Raw genomic sequence first — 21,263 nt, forward strand, 5'->3', positions numbered from 1 at the left:
GTAGAGTTAGATGTTTCTAAGGGTTTGCTAGTTGAAATTTCCATTAATTCCTCTTTTGGCAGTTGGGTGTAAACTTTGGATTACAAACGTATTCTTTTCAAGTGTCATAGATGCTTCAAAACCAGCCCGACAATTGGGAACTATGGGCTTGAGAAGAAAAATTATGTTGCCTCATGGTGGTCAGGGGCCGCACACTAACTTTATATAATTAGGAAACCATTGGACTCTTCTAAAGATTCGTTGGGTGTTGGGGTTTCTACTTTGGCTGGCTCAGACTCTTTATTGACGAAGAAATATTCTTCGACTTCCACTAAGGATTTTTTTGAGATTAAAGATGTTGTGATACAGGATGCTATTGTCCCCTCTACTGAAAATGGATGGTTGTCTCTTACCTCGTCAGCGACTTCTCTATCTGTTGACACAAATTTTTCCCCATCTGTTGGTTGTGGTCATGTGTCCACGATGGTTGTTGCTCCATCTTTAGATGCTCTTTCTCCTAATCTGATAAGATCGGTGCTGGGCCCTTCAGAGTGGTATGTTGAGTCTTATAAAGTTGAAGAATGGTGGATTACTTTTAAGGGGAAGCATTCAAAGATGTCCAAGCCTTATTTTGATATGACTCCTCATTCACATAAGGCCAATTGCAAATCTTGAGGGCCCTTGTAGTTGGTTGTTTGGGGCAGCTTTCCTGGATTTGTCTTTGGATGAGCTTCTTGTTGTCTTTAGAGGTAGTGTCTACTTTTTTGGTTATGGCTCTCTCCTCATGGCTGAGTAGTCAAGTTTCATCCCTTGGTTATTTTGTAAAGGGTTTCGGGTCCCTTCAAAACCTATTTTTCACCTAATCAAAACCATATCAAAACCAAGAGAAAATAGTCTAAAAAGTATGACTAAACAACAAATCTAAAATTACTAAAAATCAGAGTTAGGATCCAATAGTGGCCCCAATGTGAGAATATCCATATTAGGAACAATAAGAGTTTGGCCCTTTTTCTTAGAACACCAAGAAGAATCAACTTTTCCAAGAGAACACACCAAAGAAAGGGAGGAATAACCATTAGAGACAATAGACAAACCACCTAGATGGGCTACCATATTGAGAAGGAACTTTTTGGTCTAGAGACAGAGGATCAAGAACCATAGAAGAGATGATGCCATAACTCAAGACACACTTAGGGGTATCCACAGAAGTAGGAACCTAGGCATTTGAACCAAATAGCCTAGTAAGAGAAGGGGGCACCAAATCAACAGAATAATTTGAATCCCTATTTCAAGTAGGATACAAGATAGTAATTTGACAATAGTTAGCATCCTTCCTCTAGGTGGGGGAAGATAGTGAACAAGAACCATTGGGACAAGAGGAAGCCAAATGGCCAATAAACACATAGTGTCTATAGTTGAAATGGATCCCTCCATAGTCCAAAACCTATCTCTAAGGTAGCACACCCACCTTTAGGGAAATCTTAGTAAGAAACAACTTTGAGAGGTCTAAGTCCACAAAAAACCTGAGTATAGAAGGTATGGAGAAATAGTTTCATAGTATAGTTTGATCATTGATTGGAGTGATCACCAAGAGAATGAATCATGATGGTCACCTATAGGTTCATCATCCTTGATTATAGAGTGAATGCATTAATGATTAGAAAATGCAAATTCAATATTTTGGAAGATGGCCAAGGAGATGCCCTATACAAGAAGAGCCACAAAATATATTTTGGAGGTTTTATTCAAAATGTTTATTACGAGGGAAAAAGGATAAAATAATGACCATTTATTTTTTAATATTTATTATAAGGGAGAACAAAGGATAATGAACATTCATATTAGATATTAGTTTTAACATATGTATAAAGCATTTTCAATTTCCTTATTTTTTTTGTCTATATATGTACAATATTTATTCATAGAAATTAACGAATGAAGAAGTTTTCTATATCCTCCATTGTGCATTATGTAGATTTATTTAATTTTATTATTCTTTCTATATTCCTTTATTTATTAGTAATGGTAATGAAACATTGTATATTACCTCTTCTTTATTATTATTTTATTAATTTAGCACGGGAAGTGCCTCGAACCCTCACAAAATAAAAAAATAGAGAGATACAAAATAACTTATGGCATCACACAGCCAAACGCTCAAACAAAGCACAGAAGCTAGCCTTCAAAAGTAATAAAAAAAATTGACTTAAATAATATCCCATAATCATCCAACCAAAAAGACTAATATATAAACTAACCTTGTTAACTAATTATAGTAGTTAAGAGCATTAACAACAATCCTCGTAAACAAACTTAAAACAATATTAAAGGGCTCGCAAGCCCTATAAACGACAGTCCATAAAATTTGACCCAATACAATTAAAATTAACATGTCGCACCATACAACAATCCTTGTAAACAAACTTAAAACAATATTAAAGGGCTCGCAAGCCCTATAAACGACAGTCCATAAAATTTGACCCAATACAATTAAAATTAACATGTCGCGCCATAAGAAAAATAATAACTATACTAGAACTATCTATAACTATGAACGTGGAAAAAATAGTTCGAATATGCACAAACCCAAGAAATAGCCTAATTATTATTAAGTATGTCTCAGTTTCTAACTAGTCTTCTCATCTGCTCTTGCCTTTCATCTTGACCCAACTCTTCATCATTCCACTCACCCTGCTATTTTTTGGCATCTTTATTCAATTTACTCTAGCCTGAAATAAATCCCATAACCACCCTACACATAATTCCATCAGTGATTACACAAAGAGAATTCAAGGCATTACCCATCTTTCTATAACCCTATCTGTACTCCTTGACTTTGGATTCTAGACTAATAAATTTAACCTAGAATTCAATAATATGGCTTTTTAAATGGGCAATCTTAGTATCTTCCTTTTCCATTGGAGAATTTTGAGAGCATGACACCATCTCATCATTTTCATAGTCGACCGACGAAGGGAACCTTTGATAAAAAAATTATTTTTCATCCTTAATCTCTCTTGTGCCCTCCAAATCATTCCCAATATTGACTTCCTATTCCTCTTCCACCTCCTAGAAATCTCCATCCCCCTAGTCTTTAGTAGAGGAATCGTCATCATCATCAGGAGTAAAAAATTTGGCTAATTCAAGGGAAGCCTCTTTCGTTTCAATTTTACCTTTTTTATCCTTCACAATAAGGTGGGTAGATAGCATCTCCCCCAGACTACCTTCATATTTATCATGCTCCTTATTAGTACCATTCTCTTCTTCAAAATCCATCATATCCATATCTATGGCAATTTTCTTTTTATTGCAACCTTTTCCAAATTTTTAGCTTTAAAAGGGATATTTTTGGGGTGATCGGTTTGCGCTTTTCAGGGGTAGTTCTTAAAAGGGAAACCCAAAGAGATTTAGTGACATGCTCTTCTTTCGGTTTTTTTCTCTTCTTCTTAGAAGAGGAAATGGGCTCATTAGATGGTAAAGGGTTGGTCTCAATAAGCTCAATACGAATAGATGAGTGAGGAGCATCTTCCATAGCCTTGGAATTCTCAAGAAGGGTAAGTAGGAAACTATAGTGAGGGTAATGGTTGGAGGAATATTGGTAAAGGGAATAGATTATCCCTTGGTGAAACTGGGTTGCATCCCCTTTCAAAATATTTGTAGACAAAGAGGTAAAGAGATAGTAGGATAAATTGATTTTTCACCATGCCTAATGTGATTAAGAATTGGAAATTGATATTCATGCAAAGTGGTATACTTCCCTTCAATGGTAAAATATTTTGAATCACATAATAACTTACCATGGCATAGGGAATAGGTAGAGTAGAGCGGTCATAGCTATTTTGCATGACCACCAGCTTCTCTGCCTTCTTGTTAAAAGAGATTTTTTAAGTAGCTTTTGAAATCCCCATGGGTCTTATTTTCAACCTTGTTTGCATCAATTTTTTAAACCTGCCACCTCTGCAATAAGATTTGGGGTGACAACAAAGATGATGCTACCAATGGTAATTTCCCCTTTCTGCCAAGAATTACAAAATATTGATGAAAGGGCCCTATTGTATTCTTTCAAAGAAAAGAAGAAGAGAGCCATCCATGCCTTATAGAATATGTATCAAACCTCCTTATTCTTCTAAAGATCTTTATATTTCTTAGGCTCCAACCTTTTCAGTGGTTCCCCCATTTCACAAGTCATCTTTGTTAGACTTGTGTGAACATTGTTTGCATTGATGTCAAATTATTTATCCACTTTCTTTTGGATAGTATATGTAGTATATTGATGTCAAACTAGTTATCCGGTTTTGTCTGAATGTTGTATGTAGTTGGTTTGTTCATATTTTTCTATGAAAAGGTGATGCGTATTATGGTATTGCTATGGGATGTGATGCATTAAGATGTAGTTGATCTAATGGAGTAATTTTTGGAAGATCTTTATATCTAGAATTTTGAGTTGTGCTTACATTGGTACTAGTATCAGTTATGTACTCTATTATTAGATTTTTTAGTTATAGTAGACGTATCTCTTCATGTATCATGGTTTGGTATCTATGGTATGCATGGAATCTGTATTTTGGAGATTGGAGATGTTATGTATGGATTTTTTTTTATTTATGGGTCAGTATCTATAGGTCTTTTTGACACCTATCTCATTCTGATAATTAAGGTATGTGCATCAATGAATGAATTGTGTAAAAGGGAAGCATGTAGAGATCTTGCAGAGCTCGACTTGGTTATCATTTTTATGTTCAAGGCTTTATTGGATAACGTGTTGAGCTATGCCAACATATTATCCAAGTTTGTGATCTTTCCAGTATGTCTATATCCATGTATCACTCATATCACATGCATTTAGAGATGCAACTTTCTTTAGTTAAATCATTCCTATTGCAGTCAGCACTCTGGTAGTAAGCCACTTTTGTAATCTTGTAGTGAGCATTCTGGTAGTGAGACATTTTTGTAATTTGCTAGTGGGCCACCTTTTTGTAAACATCATATAACTATTTATATTATCTTCTGAGTTAACACTCTTTGTGGTTTTTCTCATTTGTGTTTTTCATGCATTAAATCCGGTGTTCCTTTTGTGGTAATGTTTTCATGTTTGATATGCTTAATTGATAATTTTGATGCATCTATAAGAGATCTAGTTTTGTAGAAAGTTTTAGAATATGTGGGAATATTGATTCAACCCCCCTCTTAGTATTCTAGCCCCTTCAACCAATCTATTGAATAGGAAACACCTCATCATCTCATCATAATACTATACATCACTAAACACAAGATAAAAGAAGGCCTAATCAAAACCTACAAAAAGAAAAGGACATTAGATTTGATTACAAAGTATTTCTTCTCTTTGAATGATATTAGATGATACAAGTGATTGTAGCAAGGAATTTTGGGACTATTTAGAAATAACTACTGACTATTCGCAACCCTGATTTTCTAAACAACCAACTAAATAATTACTCTCTATAACAATGGAGAATCTCAAAGTTTTGAAGAGTGTCTAAAAGATGCCACACTTGTTGAAGGACATAGAAAATGCTCCAACTATATAAACTTTTCTTTCTACAATCATTACTGATTAATAACAAATCCCTTTCTATTATAAGACTGGGTAGTTCAAGATATTTGACCATGAGAAGGTCTTGGAGAAGAGCATGAGCCTATACTAGGTAATTAGAACCATTTGGGAATCTGAAAGGTGACATAGTGATTATATCCCCTTTATGATTTATTATTACACAACCTCCACTTGTTTTCCCAAGATTATTTATAGCTACTCCATCAAAGTTCAACTTTAGTTTTCGTATTGGAGGAGGAATCCAACTATTTTTTGATCTACCAATCTTCAATTTGGGAAGGAGTAATGAGCTACTTACATGAAAGGAAGTTTTCTAGGCTCCTAGGTTTTCGTAATCTTTGAATGCCAATCCTATAAAAGATTAGGAATGTGATTTTGACTTGGAAACATATGAATTTACCACTTCTAAAATACAAACTTCATGTTTTTGTAAGACTTGAGGTAGATTTGATAATTCACTCATAAAAATTTGTTTGATTCTTTCCCACCAAATTCCCTAAATAATCATTGGTGGAATGATTTTCAAAATACATACAAAAAAGGACTAATGAAATAGAGATGACCAATTAACAAATGCATCCCAAAGATGCTCTGATGAGGGGGTTTACCAATTAATTTTGTTGATAAAGAAGTACAAACATGATTGTGAAAATGGGCTCTGAAGGAATATATGATCCATACCCTCTTGCTCTTGTCTACAGATGACAGAACTTAAGGGATTGCAATACCCAGATTCATTAACCTTTCACTAGTAATAATCCTCTTTTTAAGAGTGAGCCATGCAAAGTAGCCTACTTGGGGTAAAATAATTTCATTCCAACACAAAGAGAAAGGCTTTTGGGAATGGCCTTGGGCTTCTTCACAAATTAGAGATTTGTAACTAGTTCTTATTGAATAGAAACCAAATTTTGATGGGGGTCAAAAGAGGTGACCTAGAAGATCTAACTTGAATATTACTCTATTATTAAGGATTTTCTTAATCTTTCTAAGATGAATTGGATGTATTTGCAAGGAATCCATTGATTTCCATTCTCTAATTGAAGCGGGGGGATTTGGAGCTTGAAGATATTCCCTCACTTTTGAGCCCCATAGGGAAGATAAAATTCATTTATCTTGATTGAAATATATCCTCCCAAAAAGGGGCCTCTTTTCCATTTTGAACTTTCCATGAAAGATACAAGGTAATTACTTTCCTACATGCAATCAAAAGATTCCACATTGTTGATACCAAAGGTGGGTTTGAAACTAAGAAAATTCTATATGGGTTTGAAGAATCTAGATATTTAATTTGCATTATTCTCCACTATTGTTTTGGCTTCAAGAACATTTTCTAGACCATTTTAACACCCAAGGAAAGGATCCAAGCTTCAAGATTATGAATTGCTACATGATTTCTTTTATCTAGACTCATGTTAATTAGATATATAAGAAGGATTTTCTTTTGGTTGTCCAAGTTGCCTTTCCAAAGGAAGTTTCAAACTATATTCTCTATCTCGAATGTCACTATTTGAGGGGATTTAAGCATGGCCATATAGTAGTTGGGCATTGCTACAAGCACTGATTTTACCATTTAAATTTTGCCTACCATTGATAAGCATATGCCTTTCCATCTTAAAATTTTGCTTTGGAGAGCCTAGATGACCTTTGCCAGAAATAAGGTTTATTCTTTTCAATCAACAAATGGATGTCCAAGTATTGGCATAGTAGCTATAATATTTTTAAACCCCAAAATATTTACAATTTTAGCTTTCAAAATAGGGCAAGAATTAAAAATTTAGATTTTGGATTTGGAAGAATTTATCTTTTTCTCAATTGTTGAAGTATACTTGGCTAGTAATGAATTAACTGACTTAGCCTCTTTGACTTATGCAAAACAAAATAATATTGTATCATTTGCAAATAATTCATGAATGAAGGATAGGTTAGTACCTAGAATAGTAATGCATGTCCACTTATTTTGATTGTGGAGAGACCTAATAGATCTTCTCAAAGCTTCAGATCAAATGATCAATAAGAAAGGAGATAAAGAGTCACCTTGTCTAACACCTTGTGAAGAATTGAAGAAGCCAACTGGTCTACCATTTGGAATCACTAATAATTTTATTGTGGAATGACAAGATCAAATCTATTTGCACCATTTAGGTGCGATTCTAAATTTGGCTAGAACTAGCATTAGGAAATCTCAATCAAGTATATAATATACCTTCATCATATCTAGCTTAGAAATGAATACTGGGATTTTATTATTTTCAACTAATGCAGAACTTTATGAACAATTATAGTCCCTTTTGGTATTTTACACCCCAAAACAAAACCACCTTCTTCCTCTGAAATGATAGGGAAAAATCATGTGTGTGTGTGTGTGTGTGTGTGTGTAAGATTTAATACATTGTATTGCACAGAGAAATAAGTCTGAAATCATAAAAGGAGTCTGGGTTTTGCCCTTTAGAGATTATCGCAATTTGAGTAACATTGAATTGCTTGAACATAGTTCCTAGTATTCTGGACTCTTCCATGGCAAGGAGGTCAATACCAATAAACTCCCAGCATTTTTGGAAAAAAAAATGTTGTGAAGCCATTTGGGCTCGGGGCTTTGCCTAGAGGAAGAGAAAAAAGTACGAATCTTATTTCCTCTATCAAAAAGGGCTTCAACAATCTACGAGTGTCCTCTAGGCTAAGTAAGGTGGGATGTCATTTAGGAGCTTAGTTCTATGTTGATCTGAAGTTTTGACTTGCCAAGTAGATTTAAAAAATATTTAACTACTTGATCTTCAATGTCCTTTTATGAGGTAAGAAAATGATCATTATTATTATCTTTTATAGAAAAGATGGAGTTAGCTTGCTTTCTAATTTTTGTTGAGGCATTGTAATTTTTTGTGTTGCGATCACCCTCTTTGAGCCATACATTTCTTGGCTTCTAATGTGAACAGATTTCTCCCCTGATGAGCAATTCCCTGTACTCCTACTAGAGAGTTTTCTGCTGAAGATATGTATCTGAATTCATTCCATTAGATATGATATGATTGCTTACCTCAGACAATTTCTCTTGGGTAACTTTCTTGTGATGGAAGATATTTTTAAAGGAACAAGGATTCTAGTTTCTAATTTTATTTTTTTTTAAATTTCAATAATAGTGGATTATTCCACTAAAAAAATTTATTAATATTTTTTATTTTTTACACAGGATTCAAAGAGCATACCAGAGGAAAGAACCCTGGGAAGCAAACCTCTGGTCACAGCTCATAAAATAAACCTATAGTATCTAACAGATCAATTTATACACCCTGCCCAAAACCACATACAAAATGTGGTCACAACACATATAATATCAGTTTTGCATAGAGCCCATATGATAATTTGCCAAGAAAACCCATCAGATAATTTTCAAATGTAGACTCCATAGCTGCTATCAATGGAAGAAGACAAAATTTTCCAAAGCCCTGTGCCAAATCCCATGAGCCAAAAACCTTCCTGCCAAAAAAGAAAGTATCAAAAAACCTTTGGAAAAACACTATTATATCAAATACCATGACCTCGAACTCTTCTCCAGACAACGAACATGAATACATGAAATGAAAGGGGAAAGTGTGAATAATTATCATCATAAAATTTTACATCGATGTTACTCAAGAAAATCATATGACTATTTCTGCAAGCCTTCCCATACCCTAGAAGGAATTTCCTCAAAACCCACCTCTTGCTGATTAGCATAGCTATCAATGGCTAAATTTGCCAAATAATCTGCAATCTTGTTAACTTCTCTGTAACAATGTGATACCAAGAAAGATTCAAACAATTCTATTTTTTGTAAAATGGGATCAAGTATATACTGCAAATTCCAACAATTCGATTTCTTTTTCATAACACATTGAATAATCACAATAGAATCACCTTCAATTATTAAGTCCTTAATTCCCAAAGAGATTGTCATATCCAATCCAAAAGACAAAGCATGAAATTCTGCATAATTGTTAGTTTTAAAACCAATAGCATGACACTTAGCTCGAATAAAATTTGCATTGTGATCATAAATTACCATGCCTACCCCAGCTGACCTAGGGTTACCACAAGAGGCCCCATCAAAATTCAGTTTAAAGTGCCCCTGCAGAGGAGGTTTCCATCTAGCAGAGCATCTCTTATCTATTGCATCATTCTTTTTTTAAATTGAACCATGAGAGGGTAAAACTGACAGCAGCTTCCAAACTCTAGTAACTCTACTATCCGAGTGCGAAAAAAGAAGTAAGATTTTCCAGATACTTATAAATAAATGACAAAGCAACCTTAGAGATTGAAGACTCAATTTTTAATAGAACCTAAGACACAAGAGACCTTGTTTTTTTAAATATCTTGTTGTTTCTCTCCAGCCAAACAATCCAAATCACAATAGATGGAGATATGATCCAAAGGCATGCATAAAAAGATGAGGCAAACAATAAAGGGCCAAGATCTAAAATGGGAAATGAGATCCTTACCAATAACAAAGGATATATTTAACTTCTCAAATAACCACTACCAACATTCATAAGCATAATCACAATGTAGGAATAGGTGTGAAGAAGATTCCAGATTTTTGTTACAAAGGACACAAGGGAAAACAACAATAATACCAAGCCTGTCTAGTCTCATACCTGTAAGGACTCTATCCTGAACTGCCAACCAAGCAAAGGATCCAGCTTTGGGAAGACAAGCTGAATACCAAAACAACTTATAAGGCCAAGAAGATAAAACTTTAGCAACCATAAGAGAGTTGCACCCATCTTTAACAATGTACTTACTAGAAATATTCTTTGTCCAAATAAGTTCATCCTCGGAATCAGAAAGAAATACAATTCTATCCCCCAAAATCTTTTCAAAATCTGATTTCATGCTTTGATCAACATCTAAGACATCAATCGACTTCCATCTAGCTAGCTTAAGGGGTCCACTAGTCACAATTTCAAAATAATCTGCTACAAAAACACCCCAAAGGAAGGAAAGAACAGTGATCAAAAGAGACCAATCCCTAATATTCACCAAAGGTGTATGTCCATTCCATACTTCATCGCAAAATCTGACCTTTCTACCATTATGAACAATCCATGAGAGATGAGGCAAAATAAATGATCTACATTTACAAAGGAAATTCCAAATAGTAGAACCCGAAGGCAAATTTGAGACTTTAAAAATGTACTCTCTAGGTCCATTATTTAAATATTTGGAAAACATAATTTGTGCCCATAAGGAGCTAGGCTTGTCATATAATTTCCAAACTAGTTTAGCACCTAAGGCTAAATTCTGATTCTCTAGACTCCGAATTCCTGTTCCCCCAAGTTCCTTAGGAAAACATACCTTATCCCATGCAACTAAAGGGAGTTTCTTCTTGCCATCTTTATTATTGTTCCAAAGAAAATCTCTAAGAGTATCCTATAAACTAACAATTGCTGCTTTTGGAGACTTGAAAACAGACATGAGATATATGGGAACACCATTCAAAATAGACTTGATGAGAACAATTTTACCCGCCAAAGTTAACCATCTATGATTCCATAAGAGAATTCTTTTAGAAATGACCGAAATAATCTTACCCCAAAAACCAATCTTATCCTATTTAACAAAGAAAGGAATCCCAAGGTAAGTACATGGAATATTTCCAGTCTCAAATCCCCAAAAGGATTGCAACCTATGTTGAACCAGTTGTGATGTATTAAGGAAAAAAATATTTGATTTATCACCATTCACTTTCTGACCAGAAAATGATGCATAATTTTGTACTATTCCTTTAATCACTTTTGCCTCAACTAACAAAGCATGTCCAAATAATAGAGTATCATCTACAAAGAGACAATGAGAAATACTTTGGGGAATATTCTGAATCCTTATACCTTTCCAAAGCCCCCCCACTTTAGCAGCCCTAATAGCCCAACTAAAGGTTTCTGCTAGGAGAATAACCAAAAAGGGAGAAAGGGGATCTCCCTATCTCAAACCCCTAGAGGAAGTGAAAAAACCACAAGGAGAACCATTAATTAAAACTGAGAATCTTGCAGAAGAAATAAATGCACGAATCCATTTGACCCAGGCCTTGGAAAAACCCAACTTCTCAAGAACAACACATAAAGCCCCCCACTCTACTCTATCATAAGCCTTCATCATGTCTAGTTTAAGTATCATGGTTGGGGTTCTTTGGGTGGAAATAGAATGCAGCACCTCATGTGCTACAATTGCACCCTCTGTCATCTCCCTTCGGGGAACAAAACCACCTTGCTCCAATGAAATTATCCTAGGTAGAATTTTTGCCAACCTAAGGGAAATTGCCTTCGTAAATATCTTATACAAAGTGTTACATAAAGCAATGGGGCAGAAGTCAGCAAAAGTCTTAGTATCCTCTTTTTTAGGAATAATTGCAATCATTGTAGTATTAAGTTCTTTTTAAAATGGACCTATTTCTCCTAGATTCCTCGAGAGCCAATAAAACATCATTTCCCACAAAATCCCAACATTTCTGAAAAAATAAAGGAGTAAAACCATCTGGTCTCGGGGCTTTATTCATGGCAAAGACAACACTCTTAACTTCTTCTAAGGAAAAGGGAGACATCAACATCTTATTGTCTTCCAAAGATACTAAAGGAGGAATATTAGATATAATATCATTGCTGAGATTTCTATTTTCCGAAGATAATAATGACTTAAAAAACCTAACTGCCTCTGAAGCAATGTCCTTTGGCTCTGTCAATAAATTCCCATTCTAACACTGAATACAAGATATCCTATTCTTACATCTTTTAATCTTAGTTGAAGAATGAAAATTTTTGTGTTCCTATCACCATTTGAAAGCCATAACTCTCTAGATTTCTGTCTCCAATAGATTTCCTCTCTAACTAACACCTCCTCAAGCTGTAATTTTAGTGACTTCAATTCATCAAAAACTTGTGGCACCATACCATGTTGAAACACATGAGTATTAAAATACTCAATCATACCTTGAATCCTTTGTTTCTCTTGAAAAATGTTCTTAAAATGCGAGATATTCCATTCCCTAATATTCAATTTCAAATAACTCAACTTCTTAGCAATCTGAAACATACGGGACCCAGAACAAAAAGGAGCAGAATTCCACCATTTCATAAGCAGAGGCAAAAAGGAAGAATCCCTAAACCACATGGGCTCAAATTTAAATGGAGACTTAAAAGAAGCCCTATCCTCAATAATTGAAAGAGAAATTGGAAAATGATCAGAACCTGAGACCGGTAGAATAGAGGAAAAGAATTCAAAATTTGAATCAATCCAATTCTTAGATAACAAAAACTGATCTAATCTCCTAGCAATCTGAGAAAAATACCTTCTCATGTTTGTCCATGTGAAAACCCCATTCTGAGACTTACAATCAAAAAGGCTCATATCAGAAATGAAATCCCCAAAGTCATCCATAATCCTTTTATTAGGGAAAACACCTCCTCTTTTCTCATCTAAATCAGTGATAGCATTAAAATCACCCCCGAAGATAATAAAGGAACCATGTTTTAAGGGAGAAGAAATCCTCTTTAATTCACCCCATAACTTACTCTTCCCTTGAATTCTTGACGGAGCATAAATGTTAAAAAGCCAGAATTTAACCTTCGAAATCTTGCTTATAACTAAAGCCAACATCCAATTTGTAGCAGATGCCACTAACTGTACCTCAATATTATAATTATTCCAAAGCAGTGCCAAATCTCCTGAAGCACCACAAGCCGGGGAAGAAAGAAAATTCCACCTTCTCCAAGATGAAAAAACCAAATCAGCAGACTCCTTTGACAACTTTGTTTCTTGCAACATAAAAATATCACACTTAATTAAGTCCATTTGGGACTTAATTAAGCATCTCTTGTTAGGGGCGTTTAAGCCCCTAACATTCCAAGAAATAATTCTCATTGTCCTCGAGGGGAGGCCGAAGCTCCCCTCTCCCCATTAATCAGAGAATTTTTGCTTTCCCCAAAGCAACCTTGCAAATTACGTTTCACAACCCCTAATCTTATCACAGGTGGACTAGTCACAAATCTTTTACTCCTCTTTCTTTTTACACTTACAGGAGTTAGGCATGTTTTCTTATGCCTACCAAGAGAGACCGAATGCCTCCCTTGCCCACTAGCAAGAGAAAGGGACAAAGTCTTTTGAATTCCAACATCATTTTCCATTTGAGTCTTAAGATTATTTGGAGGCCTACCTCTCCTAGGAGAAACCACCGATGGTGAAAAAATCGGAGTTGTTTGGGCAATTGGTAAACTCTTGCATGACTTTGGAGAAGCCAGGATAAATGGACTATCTTCAAAACCCAACTCTGTTGTAGCCAAACCGCAAAAGGATTAGCAGATGCTGAAATTGGAAGGGTTGAATTTATACCCCCCAAATCATTCTCAATTGAACAAACAACTCTATCAGTAATACCCTCATCCATTTGATGTGCATGATTGTTAAAAATATCATGTACTTACTGAACCAGATTCTCATCTGGCATAATAATAGGGATAACCTCTGATGGATTACTATTCCCTAAGGAAGATTCATTAGCCATATTAATTTCAACATTCAGAGGGGAATTATTAGACACCAAATTCTGAATTTCCTGAACTAAAGAAGCATCATTAGGAAAACCTATGGCAGGTACCTGTTTAATAGTTTCCATATCAACCACTGCATTTTTATCTAAATTCACATTCTTTGAAGAATCCAAAACCTCCTTTTGAGTGCATGAAGACAAATTGTCGTCCTTACCCTTTGTGTGATTATTTGGCATCTTAGGGCAATCTATATATCCTGGATGCCTGAGCAAAAGGAGCTATTGACCACCAAACTCTGAGGAGAGGCATGAACTCAGGGCTCCCAAACCAGATTGATTCAAATTTAAATGAAGACTTAGACCTTCTGGGAGCATTTTCGGAGGACATCATTGAACTGATTGCATAGTGATTTGACCTTGCCAATGGAAGAATGTCTGAATGAGATTACATTCTGATGACAAACAAGTAGAAGAGATGAGGAATCTGTCCAGTATCTCAGTGATTTGCAGAAAATCCTTTGTTCTATTTGTCCTTGTATATTTGGCATTCTTATGGTACATGTCTATCATGGTATTGTCTTGGATAAAAGAGGAAAAATCAGCAATAGTATTTAGAGGAGGGTAAATGCCCCTTAAAAATAAAATTTTGTTAAATAATGCCTTTATTTCAAATTTGAATTTTAAAATATTCAATTGTTTTTTTAATTAATTTATATCAATTCAATTAATTTAATATTTTTTAAGTGAGGTTCTTCTTAAGTGTGGGTTAAGCTGTGGTGCTATTGTTGTGACTACCAAAGTTTAAACATTCAGCTATTTAATTTGTTTCTTAGAGATCATTGATTTTAATATGTAGAAATAAAATTCCTTCTTCATAAAAAAAAATGTAGAGTTCATTCCAATAATGCCAAAAAAATTTCCTTACCAGACACACAAAACACCTTCTAACAATAAATACTCTTATAACGATCATATTAAACTTTAATCTATAATTTTTTCAATATGTGCAATCCTCTGAATTCTTCAATGCAACAAACAAATTTATGGTTGCAATAAATGATTCTGATTTTTCCAAGCGACTCCTCTAAACAATGCGAAACATAGCAACTTCTCCTCACACCGTTCAGCCTTAGCAACAGATCAGCACATTTTTATGGGCTCCTCACAAGTGCAAGTCAAATCATCGCATTTCTCCTGTAATTAACCTGGTGCTGCTCTTCTTTGCATTCGTTTCATTTCTAAACTCTACGTATTTATCATTTCATACTTTAACAGCATATCTCTCTTCCTCACATTCACACATAATAACTAACGAGGGCAATGATTTTTGGATGCACTCACAGGAGCTACCTACTGTTCTGATATCAATTGAATGAATATGTAAACAATAATGAATGTGAAATATCTACATAATGCATGGTGGCGGATAGATATAATTTCTTCCTGCGTTAATTTTTCAATAAAATGTTTCACATATATAGACTTAGAAAATGTAGCAGAATATAAAATAACTTTTACAACGACCAAAACTAATAACTAGTCTGAATCATTATCCCTCAATAAACTCCTCGATAGATTCCACCTTTATGTATCTAAATATGTGAATAATGATCAGTTACTAGTCTTAACTATGTTGTAGTGTATAGTGTTTTTTTCATTAAATTTTTTATTTAAGTTTTCAAAATTAAAATTGGTTTTATATTAGCTTCAATTTATTCATTTAAGTTAAAAAAAATGATATAGACTGAGTAATTTATAAACATAAATTATTTCCTAAAAGATAAAAGTTCTTCTAAAAAATAATTAATTGACGATCATGTATTAAAAATATTGTATATTACTTATAGTCATATTCTTAGGGAGTGCAATGGAGTTGCAGATTGTTTGGTCAAATGAGCTTCTCATGACATGCAAAGTTGGAATATTGTGGATAGAGGACAAGGGGTTGGCCTTTCTTGCTTTATATCTCTTTCTGTGATTGAATAAATTTTTACCCCTATTTCAATTAAAAAATATTGTATATTACATTTGAACTAATTCAAGTATTTCATTTTCAACTTTTTCTTCTATCCACCAAACAAAAATTAGTTTCATGGTACCTTTAGCTTGTATATAAATTATGGAACTCCGAAAGATGTAAAATTGACACAAAAAAAATAACTTATTGATGAAAATATTTTGAAGACCAAAATATTCCATTATGAAATATAAACATATTTCATTTTGAATGTGTTTGTTATTTATTAGAAAACAATAATAACAAACAATCAATCTCAGAATGTTTTCTACACATTCTAATATAATCTCTATCATGCTTAATAATAGTATACTTGTTAATTAAAATTCAATAGATATAATTTATGATGCAATTTGAAAATATAGACTTTTATAATGGTACATAGATATGTAGATCTCGTAAATTATATTGTAGTGAAATAAACTGATAATACTTTCTTTGCATAAATGTAAAAATAAATTACATAAATTCTTTTCATAAAACAAATCAATATTTTCTGATATTTTAAAAATACAAATATGGTTCTAGAAATCTTAATAACAAAAGAAATATCTAGAAAGAAAGCATCATAAAAGCTCTTTAAACAAAATACAAAGCAAATAAATAGACTGTTCTATTATACTAACTAATGAAATATTATTTCTAATTTAAAGATGAAGCCTTATCAGCATTATATCTAATCTAAAGATGAAGCATTATCACCTCCTTTCCTGAATCATTTAGCCTTATCACCATTACATCTAATCTAAAGATGAAGCATTATCACCTCGTTTCCTGAATCATTTAGTTGGCTCGACAACTGAATTGGTTCGTTCCTCAGACGTACTTCCAACTGTAGATGGAAAGGTGTAACTCCTGAATTCATGTGATGTTTGCGATGCTTCTCTGAAAATACTTGTTTGCTCAAATATTGTGTCGTCGCGCTTTACGCTGTCATGGAATTTCGTCTTTCTTGTCCCGCCTCTTACACAAATAAGTTCTTCCACAACTTCTTTCATTGAGGGTCTCTTCCTCCTTTCAAAATGAAGGCATTCTCTCGCTATTCTTGCCATATCTTCCATCTGTTGCAGGTTTTTCTCCTCCAATACTTTGCTATCTAAGATTTCCCTAAGGCGATTCTGCTTGAGCCTGGATAGAAAAAGACCAGATAAACTCATCTCGTCGCCACCCCTTTCCACAGAGAATGGTTTCAAAGATGTTAAAAGCTCGACTAGGACTACACCAAAACTATATACATCACTTTTTTCGGTGAGTTGATAAGTTTGGAAGTACTCAGGATCTAAGTAACCCGTTGTACCCATTATATTAGTGGTGACATGTGTGTCATTGGAAGCGGAAATGAGACGAGAAATTCCAAAGTCTGCAACTTTGGGAGAGAGTCTCTCATCCAATAGAATATTTGATGATTTTACATCTCGGTGGAAAATGGGCTGAGATGCTCCAGAATGTAGATATGCAAAAGCCTCCCCAGTCTCGATTGCAATCTGCAGACGTGAAGCCCAAGTCAAAGAGCCCTCTTTGAAGTGTAAATGTTCAAACATTGTTCCATTCGGAACAAATTCGGATACTAATAATGGGAATTTACTTTGGATGCAGCAGCCTAACAATTTCACTATATTTCTATGATTGATTTGGGAGAGAATTGTAACTTCATTAAGAAACTCATGGTCATTCTCTAGATTCAAAACTTGGTTGGACTTTTTAATAGCCACAAGAGTACCATCTAATAAAATGCCTTTGAACACAGTTCCAAAGCCACCAGTTCCCAGCACCATTGCACTTGAATAATTATTAGAAGCTCTTGCCATTTCTTTGGCAGAAAAAATTCTCAGGCTTTCTCTCCCCACTGCAGAAGCTATGTGTTGCTGCAACAGGTGATAATACTTGGCCTCCACAAGTTTCAAGTGGCGTTTCTTTATCCACCAAACTAAAAGTGTCGCTGCTAAACAAAAAACCACAATTGAAGAGACTGACCCTGTGTATTTTACCAGATGAGACATTGAAATAAAACTATAGTTATTTTCGAATATCTTGAAGGCAAACAATTAGAATAACACATGTCACAAACACGCAGAATATTTATTATTTCCTTACCGATAATTGCAGGAAAGACAACGCCATTTGAAGTTGTGGACATGCATCCTGTCCCATTTCTAAAACCATCTCCTATATATCTTTTTGCACATGAACAGTTGTAGGAACCTGCCAAATTAAGGCATATTCCCCCTTGCTTTGCTCCAACGCACTTATTCAGGTTTGTATGACCACATTCGTTTTTATCTGAAGATTCATCACCATTGTCTTTAGAATCTTTCAGATATTAAAGAGAAACGATTACAAAACAGAAAACATGTTTATTAAGTTAAAGAGAAGAGCTGACTTCTTACCTATACAGCCCGTGCCCTTGAGGTAACCATTTCCTTCATATCCAGGGTGACATTTGCATACGTGCCCAACTCCCGAAGGCGACTCGTTGCATTCTGCATGGATGGAACAAGAATAATCGCTCGTTCCATTAGCCTCTGAACAATTTTGTATCCCTACACCCCAATTAATGCTGAGACCATATTTGCCTTTTCCTCGAATGGTGGACGGGTCCATTAAGATAGAAGAGGCACAGGTGTTATCATTATCGGACAAAAGACCAGCTGTGAAATTAATCTTATACCAATTATCTGGAAGGTTAAGTTCACAACAGCCATCGGGGCAGTAAGGTGGATGGTTTTGAGATGGTTTATTACTTTGGTCACATAATGATACACACCTCGCCTCTCCCAATTTCGCAGCCCGACTCGAATTCCAAACCACATTCCAATAACTGTAGGTACCAAATGTATTGCAGCCGAGAACCACCATTCGATTGGCATTGGAAATAAAAAAAGGCGAATCTTCAGATAGTGCAAAGTATTTTCTCGCAGGGCTGCTTGAATTACACGAAGAGACATTGATGAAAGAAGAATCAATGATGAGGTGACCCTTATAATCGATGTCAACAATCCTGAAGGAGCGACCGTAATCTCCAAAACCTTCCAAGAACGGAGCGAACATACCAGTATCTCTGTCCTTCCTGCATGCTATAGAATAATCCCAGTGACTTGCTTCGGCACTTGCTCCGCATTTTGGATTCTTAATATAGAAAGGGTAACTCACTTCTAAATCACCACACTTTTCAGGTACACATTTGGCAGCAGTAAAGCCCACCAAACAGACACAAATTACAAAGCGAACCAAAACTCCGCAATGCATTTGCGTTTGCAACAAAATTTTCTCTTTCAGCAAATAACAATAGCAGGTATTAACGAATGAAAAGCTGCGTGGAAGTAAATAGCAGACTGTATGCTTGACTCGGGAGCCACAAGAGCACTTAATTTTTTACGTTCCACCAAAAATTACTAACTATAAATTCGTACTATCATGTAACAAAGGATATAAAAACTCTCCATCAAAACATTTCTTTTAAAAAAATAAATTATACACTATGATTCCTCAGTTTATTAAGCTTCAAATGTTTAACCCGGTCAATCTATTGAAGTAGTCAAATTTGGATTTTTCTTCTTAACTTTGGCATCTTTTGTCCATTCATTACGATGTGATAAAAAAGGAGTAAACTTTTCACGAAGAGTTCTCCTATTTTTTTCTCATCCGAATGGAAATTAAAAAGAATGCTGTGATAATGGGGGTAACCTGGACCTCCACTAGTTCTATTTTTCTACTCAAAGTCCAGGTTGGGACATCCTTTGGTCATTTAATGTTGGACACGGTACTACTTCTTTGCACAACGGTAGGCCATGGACATACTTTCTTTGCCGTCTAATCTTTTTAAAATCTGAAGCGAACGAATTTCTAGGCACTGTTCTTTTCTTCTCGCCATTCTGAATGCTATCCGAGAATAAATTTGTTCATGATGGCTACAAATTTCAAGTTGCCCGTCAAATGTTAAGAGAAGGTATGATGAATATCTTCATGTGTTCAATGGGCATGTCAATACATATATTCATTTAGTCTTAGTAAAGAATTAAGAGGAAAAATATTTTATTAATATATTATCAAAAAGATATATAATAAGTGTTTGAAATGTCTTGTTATCATAATGATTCTATAAATTGGTTCAATGTGAGATTTTTTCTTAAACTCTTTCAAAATCAATTTTTAGACTTGAGCCGTTTATTTGGACATGAAACAAACATGCTAACACAAAATGAACTTCCTCAATGTAAAGATCGATTTTGTACATATTTAAACCTTTTATACTTGAAACAAACCTTTCATGAGTAAAATCTGTAAGGCTTCTTGCATCCAAAATTTACTTGTCTTGTTTCCTTCAAATGTGAGTTGTCCTATATAAATATTGATTTGAGTAGATGTTTAAAGTCCACAAAGCCCATGTTTAGCAACCCTGAGATATTCTTTAATTAAATTCTAGAGGTGGCCGTGTTTTCGAAATTGACTTTGCTTCATGATCATGTTCTGGATAGAACATGTCACAATTTTCTGCAATAGAGCTTAATCAGTGGTCTCAACTCATGAGTACTTATCCTCTTAGTTCCACGATTGTAAAGCAATGCAAATGGGAATTGAGCTTTAACATGTTACTTGATAGTAGCACGAAGTATTTCCTAAAGGAATCAAAAGTAAACTTAATTGTCCCTGTTTCATTTTATCATTAAGGGTATTAATCGTATCTTGAGAAAGTTAATTTTCAACACCATCCATTTAAAAAAATTAATTTGTCCTTCTTTCACATTGTTGACCATCATCAACATTTCTCCTATTCCCTTGGCAGACGACCCCTTATCCATTCCCATAGGGGTGCCTTTCCTAGTTTCAACAAGGATCTCAATGTGGAAATCCAACCCTTGTGGGTCCCCATTAGACTCAGGAGTGTTGACCTTGTCCCATGTCATATCAAGAATTTTCTTTCTATTTAATGCTTCTAAGGGCTTCTTAACACGAGCAACTGTGGATGGCTTTTTATCCCTAATGGTAGAATAAGACAAATTAGGGCCTTTTTTCTTTTCTTTCACCTTTTAAAATTTAAAAGAATTAGTTGATGGCCCCACCAAGGTTTTACCCTTCATAGTAGAGCCAAGGGAGAGGGAGTCTGGAACATACTTCTCTAAAGGTACATACTTAGAGTCTTCATTATTTGTGTCATACCCATGAGGTCACCTCGGTGTAGG

At 34.7% G+C, this 21,263-nt stretch overlaps 1 protein-coding gene across 1 annotated transcript; it reads right to left on the bottom strand.

The window, feature by feature from the left end:
- Positions 1-16,697: 16,697 nt before the first annotated feature.
- On the bottom strand, positions 16,698-19,486 carry LOC131030156 (wall-associated receptor kinase 4-like). Its single transcript, XM_057960861.2, has 3 exons — positions 18,471-19,486; positions 18,178-18,363; positions 16,698-18,058 (listed from the first exon to the last, which is right to left on the bottom strand). Exons 1-3 carry the CDS (start codon positions 19,327-19,329, stop codon positions 16,863-16,865), a joined length of 2,241 nt encoding a protein of 746 aa, XP_057816844.2. The 5' UTR covers positions 19,330-19,486; the 3' UTR covers positions 16,698-16,862.
- Between the last annotated feature and the right edge of the window lie 1,777 nt (positions 19,487-21,263).

The sequence above is a fragment of the Cryptomeria japonica genome, chromosome 5, assembly GCF_030272615.1.
Source record: "Cryptomeria japonica chromosome 5, Sugi_1.0, whole genome shotgun sequence".
NCBI classification, from domain to species: domain Eukaryota; kingdom Viridiplantae; phylum Streptophyta; class Pinopsida; order Cupressales; family Cupressaceae; genus Cryptomeria; species Cryptomeria japonica.

Bases quoted from the DNA above. Each gene is read 5' to 3' on its own strand.
- LOC131030156 (XM_057960861.2), bottom strand. From the start codon at position 19,329: ATGCATTGCGGAGTTTTGGTTCGCTTTGTAATTTGTGTCTGTTTGGTG. The intron at 18,364-18,470 runs GTAAGAAGTCAG...ATGAATCTTCAG, and splicing joins CAAGGGCACGGGCTGTATAG to ATAAAAACGAATGTGGTCAT. The intron at 18,059-18,177 runs GTAAGGAAATAA...TAAAATACACAG, and splicing joins TGTCTTTCCTGCAATTATCG to GGTCAGTCTCTTCAATTGTG.